Source organism: Tiliqua scincoides, chromosome 2 (assembly GCF_035046505.1).
Source record: "Tiliqua scincoides isolate rTilSci1 chromosome 2, rTilSci1.hap2, whole genome shotgun sequence".
NCBI classification, from domain to species: domain Eukaryota; kingdom Metazoa; phylum Chordata; class Lepidosauria; order Squamata; family Scincidae; genus Tiliqua; species Tiliqua scincoides.
The window spans coordinates 100,600,402-100,612,196 of record NC_089822.1 but is presented as its reverse complement, the minus strand read 5'-3'; the positions used below and the strand labels follow the sequence as shown (position 1 = coordinate 100,612,196).

The 11,795-nt window shown below is 45.7% G+C and overlaps 1 protein-coding gene across 1 annotated transcript; it reads right to left on the bottom strand.

Annotated features, from left to right (window-relative positions):
- Positions 1-6,598: 6,598 nt before the first annotated feature.
- Positions 6,599-7,579, bottom strand: LOC136638599 (taste receptor type 2 member 40-like). Its single transcript, XM_066612636.1, has one exon. It carries the CDS (start codon positions 7,577-7,579, stop codon positions 6,599-6,601), a length of 981 nt encoding a protein of 326 aa, XP_066468733.1.
- Between the last annotated feature and the right edge of the window lie 4,216 nt (positions 7,580-11,795).

Below are 11,795 nucleotides of genomic sequence, written 5' to 3'. Positions count from 1 at the left end.
TCAGGAGGTTGCGCATACACATCATGGCTTGTACCCCATAATGGATTTTTCCTCCAGAAACTTGTCCAATCCCCTTTTGGACAAGTCCAGGCCAGGTACCATCACCACATCCTGTGGCAAGGAGTTCCACAGACCAACTACACGCTGAGTAAAGAAATATTTTCTTTTGTCTGTTCTAACTCTACCAACACTCAATTTTAGCGCATGTCCCCTGGTTCTGGTGTTATGTGAGAGTGTAAAGAGCATCTCCCTATCCATTCTGTCCATCCCCTGTATAATTTTCATCCCCTGCATGAAGATCTCTCCTTCCTCCGTGCAGGCTCTTTAAAAACAAAAGAAATGTAGAAAACTTTGGGAGTGATCCCACTGACAAAACTAGTGCTAATGGTAGGCCTTCTCCGTTGGCACTGTAGACACAGCCAGTGGCAGACCTCCCCAGCCCCACACCCCAGGACAAAGGTCCGCGAAGGTGCCCCCCATGGGATGCTACCACCCCCTGTGTGCAAATCCATCCCCCCCTCCACTTACCTGGAGGGCACAGTGCATACTGCGACTCCAGGATGCATCGGAGAAGCTTCCTGAAGGTTCTGACGCTTTAAACTGTGCTTCCGGTAAATCAGAAGCGCAGTTTCCAACCTCGTCAGGAGCCTCAAAGAGGCTTCCGTGGAGTCCTAAAGCTCCATGAGGCTCCACACCTGGGGCATTTGTCCCATCGATTCAATGGGAGATCTGCCACTGGACACAGCAACAAAGTTCTCCATGGGGCCACCAGTGCAAATGGCTGGCAACTGCACACGTGCCCCACCGGAACACCCAGCCACTGCTGATGGAGGTATGTTGGCGGCAGGGGTGAACAGTGGGTGGGGAAGGGGAGTAATGGTGTGTTTGGGGGAGTAACAGGCGATGTGTCAGGGAGGGTAGAGGTGGATCCATCAGCAGCTGTGTGTGCTGGACCCTATCCCACATTTTTTGGCCCACCCCCTGGCTCTCTTCTAATTTTGTAACCGGCTTAGAAGATCCATAGGCCAAAATATTTTCCCTTACCTCTCACAGACCTCCTGACAACCACCCCCCCTCAATCTAGCATGCCCCATGACACCCCTGCATACTACAGCATGGCAGGTATTAGGTGTGGACTGTAAGTCCAATTAATTCAATGAGACCTCAAACTGATTAACGTTTCCTGGATTGCGTCCATTGAATCAATGAAACTCCCAATTAAAAGGTTCCATTTCAGCTACACTTAAACACAACATATTTGTCATGTACTATTCACAACTACAGAGAATGGACAGTAATGCTTGGTTGGTTGGCAACCTTCAGTCTCAAAAGACTATGGTATAAGCCTACAGCACCCGGTATTCCCAGAGCGGTCTCCCATCCAAGCACTGACCAGGCCTGACCCTGCTTAGCTTCTGAGATCAGACGAGATCAAGCATGCGCAAGGTAACAGTTGCTGCTTATTCCCAACCGTATTGTAAGATAGATAGGGAGAAACCTCCCAATTCATGTTCTGCAGTATGAATGGGGATGATTCATGTCTGAATCCACATTGGTGTGAACACCCAGGGCACTCTCAAGCATGCTCCGTGTGGCTCCAGTCAGTCAATGTTTCTTCCACACCACCACTGTTCTTGGGTGCCTGCATCATGCTATGTCCCATCCATGCTTATGGGTGGCACATGGCAGGATGCCGTCACTGGGAGGCGCACAGTGGTCAGACTTCGCCCCCTTTGCAACTCTTTTCCAATAAAAAGGTGAAAGAGTAGTGCTAACATTCCGCATATGTGGTGATTGCAATGTTGTTGTTGTTGTTGTTGTTGTTGTGTGTGTGTGTGTGTGTGTGTGTATGCATATTCAAACCATGTGTATGGCATCTGATCCTGCAAGGAAATAGAACTGGGAACAGAGTCTGCTCCTCCCCATGGGCCTCCTTCCTGGATCAGAGAGACGGTGCTTAGGATTCAAAGGCCTTCACCTGACGTTTTGGTAGACAGTGGCCAAGTGTTGCCGAAACCAATAAAAAAAGATGCACCCCTAAAGGCATACACTGGATCCAACTGGGGAGGGGAGCAAACCAAGTACAAACAGGAGGTAAGGGGCAGCCCAATCCCATGGGTGGCAGCACCGCTGGGTGCAGCAGCGCCAAAATGGTGACTGCTGTATCCACTGGTTCCACAGAGGCTGCCAGAGGTCTCCTCAGGGGAAGGGGACTTTGTCTCCTTTCCTTGGGGAAAGCCCCAGGCCCCGCAATGGGGCTTCTCAAGTCTAAGCCAGCTATTTTGAAGTTTTTCAAAGCCCCACACAGAGGATAAGATCCAGTGGAGGAGACCTCTGCCAGTCCCACGTCCTTCCTGCCCTGATCCCTCCCCTGTTCCATCCTCTTCCCCCCAGTATGCCTTCCTCCACCCCAAACACCCACATCGGCAGTCGGCAGTGCTACTCACTACCGGCCAGCATCCTCCCAGAGCTGGGTGCAGCTCTGACTGGTGCTGGCCTAGCATTGGTGTTCCGCTGTGCCACAAACATGCTTTACAGCATGTTTACAACAGCTGGTGCTGGAGCTCTGTGCAGGCACAATGGGACAGTAGGTTTGCACCCTAAAAAACATTTTCACATACCTCTGTGTAAATCCTGGAACTCAGTCATATGTGACCTATTTTGGTGGCATGCATCCAAGGAGAGAAAGGGGACAGGGAGGTTTGAAATTATGGGGTTAGGAACCGGTTTGTGCCATTTCTGCCCCACCTCTGACCTCTGTGCCAACTTAGAAAGGGAGGGTTGCATCAGCTGAGCTCGGCTGACGCAGAGATCTGGGATGGGCAGGGAGGAGGCGGGAGGGAGGTGTTCCGGGGCAGGCGGAGGGCAGTCCTGGGGATAGGCAGACACGGAGTGGGAGGCAGGGCTGGGACCCAGTTGTTATGCTGGATCCCAACCCCGTTCACCGAGCAACACAGAGTGGCTGCAAGCCACTCCACCCTCCTCGGACTTATGCCACCTCAGGAGGTGGCGCAAGTCTGAGAAGACCCGTTGGGGCTGTGGTGGCTTACCCGTTGGTAAGGGGAAGAGTTTCTCCTTTCCTCCAGCTGAGCCACTTCAGGCCCTAGTCTTGCGAAGGATACAGCAGAGGCCTCCTGGCCTGCCTGTTCCAGCACAAGGTAGGATTGCGTTGCACAAGGTAGGATTGCGTTGCACAAGAGATGCCCTCTTAATGGTGGCTGTCCTCAAGTGTGCATCTCCTTCCCACTGCAGATTCACCAAAGGTCTAACTTGAATACCTACAAAATTTGTAAGATTTTCATTGTAAGATTTTTCCAATTGAGACGGCCAGCAGTGCTCAGGAATAAGTCATGAAAGGGTGCATCATTGATATTGATGCAATGTTACTCAGTTTTTTTTCTGATTTTTGTGATTTGATTTTGCATAGAAGTGAGATGCACAGAAAATGAAACAAACATTAGGTGGATGTTTGTGAATGTATAGTATAAGAGAGAGAGCTCAATTTACTACTAGAATCATATTAGTTACTAATTAATTCAATATCTAAAAACTCCATATCATTCTAAGATAAAAATTAAACACTATTTGCTAAAGTAACTGACTGACAATGATTGTCTTTTATTTCATTTGTTTCAATCCATTTTTCCCTCCAATGGAATTGACTTAGGAGTGACAGAAATGGACCAAGATCACCTGTAGAGTAATTTAAAATTTATGTCAGTCTGTTTTCTTGACAGTGCTTTACATAGTCAGTGTCAGAGTCCTCTAATAAAAATTAGAAATTTTGTCAATATTCTGCAATCCAGTTATTCAACAAAAGGATTTATTTATGTTTTATAATAATGAAGAATGTATAATTCAAGAAACTCTGCAATTACTAAATCTTCCTGAACGATGGCATGGAATTATTATACAATAGCAAAATATTCTGATTAACTTACTGTTGTAAAAATTGTTTTCATTATAGCAAAGAAATAATTATGATAATAAAAGCGAGAAATTATATTTCTATCTGACATTTACGTGGTGATAAAGTTTATGTCTTTGTTAATCTTACACGGTTACAGTTCAATTCTATTCTTCCACTGCTGGAAGTAGTGTTCCAGCTGCAGGGTGCGGTTCCCAGTCATTGCAAATGGCCTTTCCAAAAGTGCGCAGAGCCATGTGGCACATGCCTCTGGAACGTCAGCAGTGAGGCTGGAGCAGGCCCGTGCATGGCAGTGGCTCTGTGGAGGGCAGCTGATGAAGGTAGGGCAGTAGGGGAGGCAGGATGGGACAGGGGGAGGGTGGAACACAGCGGCAACAGGGGCAGATTGAGTCTGGGAAGCGGACCGGTTTGGTGGCATTGGTGGCCACCAAACCAGCTGCATCACCATGCAGGGATTTAGTCAGGTTTGGGCTGTTACTCAAATGCAATTACTTCTGAAGTGATTTTAAAATGCTCTTCTACCTACAGCAGTGCTACAGTTTTCAGAACAGCAGCATTAAGGTTTGGTCTTTAAGATGTTTCTTGTTACCTACCGATAGATTATTTCTCACATATTACAATGAACACACATAGAGGAAAGCAAGATCAATACACTAATTCTTTCCTCTTGTGCTCTTTGTCTAAGGGCCCAATCCTAAGCAGTGCACATTGGCTCACCGCCAGTACACGCTGTCGCAAACATGCTGCAAGGCACGTTTGTGGGCCCTAGTGCTGGTGCTTCGCTGGTGTTAGCCCAGCACCAGCCAGCGCTGGGTGAGTGCCAGGCAAGCGCCAGAGCTCCGCTGCTTGGCAGTCGCCCAAACTGCCAAGCAGCGGAGAGGGAGGTGGAGGTGTTGGGGGAGGCGGAGAGGAGGCATTCCAGGGAGCAGGCAGATGGAGGGAGGGCAGAGAGGAGGCATTCTAGGGAGGGCGCAGAGGGAGGGAGGCACAGGGTGGGAGGGAGATGGGACTGGTGGAGCTTCATTCCACCAGAATCAAAGCCTCCGTGTCAGGCTGACTGCCCAACACAGTGGCTCTTGATTCTGTGCCAACCTTTGAGTTGATGTACGAGAATCGGGTAACCCCATTGTGGGGGTACTGACTTTACCCAGGGGAAGGGGATGAAAGCCTCTTTCTTCCGAGGAGCCAGCGGCAGCTGCCTGGAGTGCGCAGGATGCAGCGGCAGCCATTTTCAGCACCGTTGCAGCCCCGCGTGCTGGGCAGCTCAGGATTGGGCTGTAAGTTGTGAAACAATGATAGCTAGAGGCATTTTTGTCCCTTAGGAAAGAAGGCAAGTTGTGTGTCTCTGCGTATGGGTGAGATAAGGGTTAGATACAGACCAATAATTATTGAGAATTTAACCACTTGCATCCCTAACTATCTGCGACAATAAAAATCCTATTACCTAATATTAGCAGATGGTTTCACCAAATGTATTGCGATCCCTCTGAATTAGCATCCGACTGGCCTCTCCTCCCACCCAACCCCTATTACAGTGGGTTGAAATGACTTGCTTTGAAGTGCAATTTGGATTTAGGGAGATCTAACCCTTCAAAAATATCTGGCTAATACAGGTATCGACAAGTTAATAGCGGAACAACTGGAACAAGCTACCCTACAAGCAACACCAAACACTACAGTGATAACTGAGCAGATCTTAAACTCTTGTGTAGAGTTTGAACTAATGAATACTCAAAAATCCCACTCCAAACATCTGGTGGACTGTGACACCGCTGGCAATGATGATGATGATGATAGTATATTGCTTGGAAGATAAAATCTTCATATACATATACCGTATACAAACGCATATGGCTTTCATGTTTAACTTAACACACATTCCTAAACAATAGCTGAGTCCATTTAGTGTATATGCCCATATGCTTTGGATAAAGTTGCCAACCCCCCCCCACCACACACACACACACACACACACACACACACACACCCAGGATTGGCTTGGAGTCTTTGGGACTCAGCATCACTCTGCTTGTGACTGCCAGAACCAATCCAAGAGATTTGGACAGCGCCTTCCTGACTTAATGACATTTCATCATGTTGGGAAAAAAAATCTCCAGGCTTAACTTATCTCAGAATGGACAACCGTAACTTTGGCTGTTCTTTTCCCTGAGTGCCACCGTTTTTACTATCAAAACAACATTTTAAAAACTGGAGGTGAAATTTCGGTGAGAAAAACCTGCAACGCACATTATTGCCTGCCTCATCCCAGATACTAGAAGCTGTGCTATATGAGGACTCACGAGTACAGTGCAACTGATTGAATTGTCACGATGCGATTCATACACACTCACAGCAGGACAACAGGTTTTGAATTTGCAAACCAGGCAAATATCAGGTGCGTTTATCGTAAAGCTCTCAAAACAAGACACCTTGCTGCAAGCCGTTGAATTTTGAGTTACGGAAAGAGTGCAACAAGTACAGAAAATGGCTGCTTTGGGGGGGGATTATGAAGAGGCAGCAGATTCAAGGCAGCATCGGGCAGTATTCTAGGTTATACCATCGCTGTACTGAATATGAGCATGTTTCTGTACAGCCCTGTTGTACTGCAGGTATTCCATCTGTCTTCACCCAAAAATTCCTGTGACACCATGGGACTTCTGCTGGTTTGGGTTACTGCGACAAAAAGGGAAGAACTTGTGCAGCGGATTGCTTCAGTTTTGGATTACTTAGGATGAGGACAGACCCTTGCACCACAATGGTCACAAGCATTGCTGTCAGGCACAGAAAATACTGATAAGTCCAGTTGGGAAACAGTTCAGCTCTAATTAAAATCTCACAAATGTATGAGGAGCAGTAACTTAGAAGAAGAGACAGCACTGCCTTGGCTGCATTGAGATGAACCTCCAGGCGAGGATTGTGGAAAAGAGACAAGTTCTGTCCCAGATTTTGGGCATGCGTGAAAAGAGACTTGAGAACTGGGATGGAAGAGAAAATCACCACCACCAGGGGAGCAGAGCAGCCCAGGATAATTAAGAGAAGTCTATAGGACAAGGCCATGTGAACAAGGGTGATTTTGTCCTTCTTGATGTTCAGAGTGAGGTTAAAGTCAGAGGAAAGGTCGTCTGTTTGATTGGTCAGCTCCATGTGCAACTTCACATGCGATGCTGTTCTAACAGCCCACGTAACCAAGAGAGTTGCTCCCACAGAAACAAGCACAGAGCCAAGGAGGAGCCAACGGATGAGGCCAGAAAATCTGAGCTTCACCTTGAGCAAAAATGGCTGCTTGAAGTCAACGATCTTCATGCAATAGAAGACGGTCAGCCAGGCCATGAACCAGAAGCTTGAAAAACTCGTGGCAATATCGAGGCTAAACATGACTATTTGCATACAGTAAAAATGTCGGTAGAACTCCTTCCAGATGAGGGAGGTGAAGTAGTCCAAAGTTATTGCAGTGGAGAAGCAAATGTTGGACAGCCCCAGGCTGGTCACAATTTCATCTTTGGGCATCAGACTTCTGACTTTAGTCCAATCAGCAAGATTCACCACAACAATAAGTCCATTGGTGATGATGACCAAGAGATAGAGGATTCCTGCAGTAGTTAAGTAGAAAATGTTGAATGGATTGTGTAGATTTGGCCGGCTTTCCGGCATTGTGGATCTCACAGTGGTGATGTCTGTCCTGCTGGAACTTTGTGTCATCTGGTTCCTACTTGAAAGAGTCAAAGATACCCTTTAAATTGACTGAAAATCATAAATTAATCAATGCAAATGTACCGAGTTCTCTGGTTACTGTTTCTCTAAGTGGCACCTGGGATGCACGTGCAAAATCTGTCTTCTAGATACAGTTCTTCACCTATTTTCATATACCTTCATTACATCTACTATTTCAGTATAGTCAGCAAAAAGAGCCATGTGATGATGTTATTATTAACACCCTTAGTTTCAAATTTTCCATGAAGAATGACCTTGAGATCACGGCATTCTAAGGGCACAGAATGAGACAACATGGTGAAACCTACTGACAAAAACTCCTCTTTAGACCATGTCAGGGAAGAGACCCAGGAGAAGACAATCTGATCAAGGGGAGTAGTGCCTAGTGGTTAGCATGCACACACACCCTTCTTGGTTTTCCTTTACTGGATGAGCAGCTGATCAGGGGAGAACCTTGATAATTTTTAATTACTACGGGGGGGGGGAGACATCTGGGGAAAACCCCTTCCAGAAGAGCACTGAACCCCAGGGGTTCTTATTAAAAATCACCTACAGTCAAGTCTGCCAGCCAAAGAGATATGACAATTGGCTGAATTACCCGTAAATATGGACTAGGCAGGCAAAGAGTCAAACAGTAACTACTTTATTAAATGTCCAAAAAGCAAAGAAATTAAATAGAAAGGGGAAAGAACAGAAAACGTACAAGCAGCCTGATGGAAAATGCTTGACTCTGCTAGTTGGACACAGACCAGTGGTGTCACCTGGTGGTGTGGGCCACACCAGGTGACGCACATGGGGAGTGCATCACCTTGCCCAATACCCAGGGCATTGCCCCACCCACTGCATGGGAGGAGGTCCATCATGGGGGTGACACCCTGGCCTCCCACTCCAGGTGACAGACACCCTAGTGATGCACTGACACAGAGCAAAGCTTGATGAAATGGATACAGTAACCCATAGTAACCCAGCAGATGGAGATAGGGTGCTACTCAAGAACAAAGCTACCAATTGTCCCCCATCCCCCACCTCCCACAAGTGTCGCCACTACCCAGGGAAGTTTGCAAGCTGGCTTGGAGTGGAAAAACAAAAACAAAAAGAAAACTAATTCCCTGAACAAGACTTGCTAGAAAATACAGTTCCTATCCTAGCTACTTACTACAGAGGAACTGCAGGGATCCAAAAAGAAGAAGAAAATACCCCACCCCACCCCCAAATAAAACCCAGGGAGAAAAAAACAAAACAGGACCTTCATCATATACCATGAGGTTTTTTTTTCCCTTTTTCTTTTTTAAGAATTCTTTCTTCTTCTTGGTTTATGCCAGGTCCATTTCACAGAGAGGAACTGGAACTTGGCCAATAATTCTCATTATCAAAAGCATGTACTTTTCTCATATCTGTATCATTTTATTGCTTCCACATATGACAGGGCCAAAGAGCACAGAATTGGCCACACCGATGATGGGCTGACTGCAGTCCCACACTTTGTCAGTAACTTTGCCTTTAAGGGGTGCCTTGTTCACACTTTGTGAATGCAAATTTTGAGAATCACCACTCTCTTTGGTTAGCTTCTCCCCAGAACTCTATACATTAAATTTCAGAGTGTGGAGTGGATGAACAGTAAGACACACTGCTGCATAGGGCCTAATATTTCACATTTTACAGCTGCCAAGCAATATTTTTTAATTTATATTGATAATCTGTTTTAGGAACCTAGAACATTTATGTTTCTCCATTATGTTTTCTTTAACGAGAGCAGACACCTCTCTAACTTTTAAATCAGTGGAAGACAAGTGGTTGCTGAGTAAATGAGGCTGCAATCCTATACACACTTACCTAGGCATAAGTCCTATTTAAATCAGTGAAACTAACTTCTGAGTAGACGTGCATAGGATTGTGCTGCAAATTTAACATAAGGCAGAGGAGATCCTTCTACAAACATGTAGTGTAAGACCAGGTTGGCCACATGAGCATCCCTGGGGGAAGCACTCCACAAAACCGATACCACGACTGAGAATGCCCCCCTCCTAGTGGAAACTCACCAAGCTTGAGAAACATGTATCTATACTTGCACGTTACAGGCTGAATTTAATAGAAACAAATACAGGACAAACCGCAACTCAATTTCAGTTGTAAGCTTCTTTGGACCTGTTTGTCAGGGATATTTACAAATGTCATATATATTGTCATGTAAGTGGATAGCGCAACATAAAGGATCACAATAATTACTCAATGTAAAATGTCTGAGAACTGAAGTGCCTTGTAAACAACTTAAAAAAGAACATCTGTTCTCTGATTTGTACTTGACCTGTGCCATAGTCAGTTACCCACTAAATGCCTTTTAATGTCCCAGAAGATCATCTGTGAAATTCCTATATTCACGTGAATTTAAACATTAAAAGTAATTCACTTTAAGGCATGAAATCCCACAATTTGCTTAACCCCCTAACTGCCATAATAGTTTAGTAATCAGTAGTATAATGAAGGGGGGTGCCTTCTCAGCCAGGGAAGATACCTCATAATGCTGACAATTTTTGTTACCCATTTCTGTATCCTCGGGATACTATTACACATTTTCCAAGGAGTCATGAATGACACCAGGCCCAGGACTCAAGAGATGCTCACATCATTGAGTGATGGAAATTATGTATTTATTCAAGACTTTCTCTAATAAGAAATATTATTTGGCCTTGTTGATAACTTTGATGTATTGCACTGACATTTCCAGGAAGGCACTCCAAATTATTCCATAATTTCTTTTCAGAGTAGTAATCATTAATTAGAATGTAATGTTTGATATTTTCCCTGTAGTGTGCAGACCATTTTGTATCATCTACACCAGGGATGCCGAAACCCTGGCCCAGGGGCCACTTGCGGCCCTCGGGAGCTCTCCATTCAGTCCATGGGGAGCCCCCAGTCTCCAATGAGCCTCTGGCCCTCCAGAGACTTGCTGGAACCCGTGCTGGCCAGATGCAACTGCTCTCAGCATGAAGATGACTGTTTTACCTCTCACCTGAGCTGTGGGACGAGGGCTCCCTCCACTACTTGCTGTTTCACATCTGTGATGCAGCAGTGGCAGTGAAGGAAAGGCTGGCCTTGCTTTGTGCAAGGCATTTTATAGGCCTTGAGCTACTACATGACCTTCATTCATTCATATAAGTTCCATCTCTAATAAATTCACTTATGTAAATTTATTCAAATTTGAAATGTAAATTAATTATTTTTCTTCAATTTCACCAAAATTTCACCAAAACACAAAACTTTTCTGAGTAGTGAAGACCAGAAGTGATTGTGAGGAGCTCCAGAAGGATCTCTCCTGGCAGAACGGGCAGCAAAATGGCAGGTGTGTTTCAATGTAAGTAAGTGTAAAGTCATGCACATTGGGGCAAAAAATCAAAACTTCACATATAGGCTGATCGGTTCTGAGCTGTCTGTGACAGATCGGGAGAGAGATCTTGGGGTGGTGGGGGCAGCTCGATGAAAGTGTCAACCCAATTTTCAGTGGCAGTAAAGAAGGCCAATTCTATGCTTGGGATCATTAGAAAGGTTATTGAGAACAAAACAGCTAGTATTATAATGCCATTGTACAAATCGATGGTAAGGCCACACCTGGAGTATTGCGTCCAATTCTGGTCACCACATCTCAAAAAGGATATAGTGGAAATGGAAAAGGTGCAAAAGAGAGCGACTAAGATGATTACTAGGCTGGGGTACCTTCCTCACGAGGAAAGGCTACGGTGTTTGGGCCTCTTCAGCCTAGAAAATAGGCGCATCGGGGGGGACATGATTGAGACATACAAAATTATGCATGGGAAGGATAAAGTGGATAGAGAGATGCTCTTTACACTCTCAAATAACACCAGAACCAGGGGACATCCACTGAAATTGAGTGTTGGGAGAGTTAGGACAGACAAAAGAAAATATTTCTTTACTCAGCATGTGGTCAGTCTGTGGAACTCCTTGCCACAGGATGTGGTGATGGCATCTGGCCTGGATGCCTTTAAAAGGGGATTAGAGGAAAAACCCATTACAAGTTACAAGTCATGATATGTATATGCAACCTCCTGATTTTAGAAATGGGTTACATCAGAATGCCAGGTGCAAGGGAGGGCACCAGGATGAGGTCTCTTGTTATCTGGTGTGCTCCCTGGGGCATTTG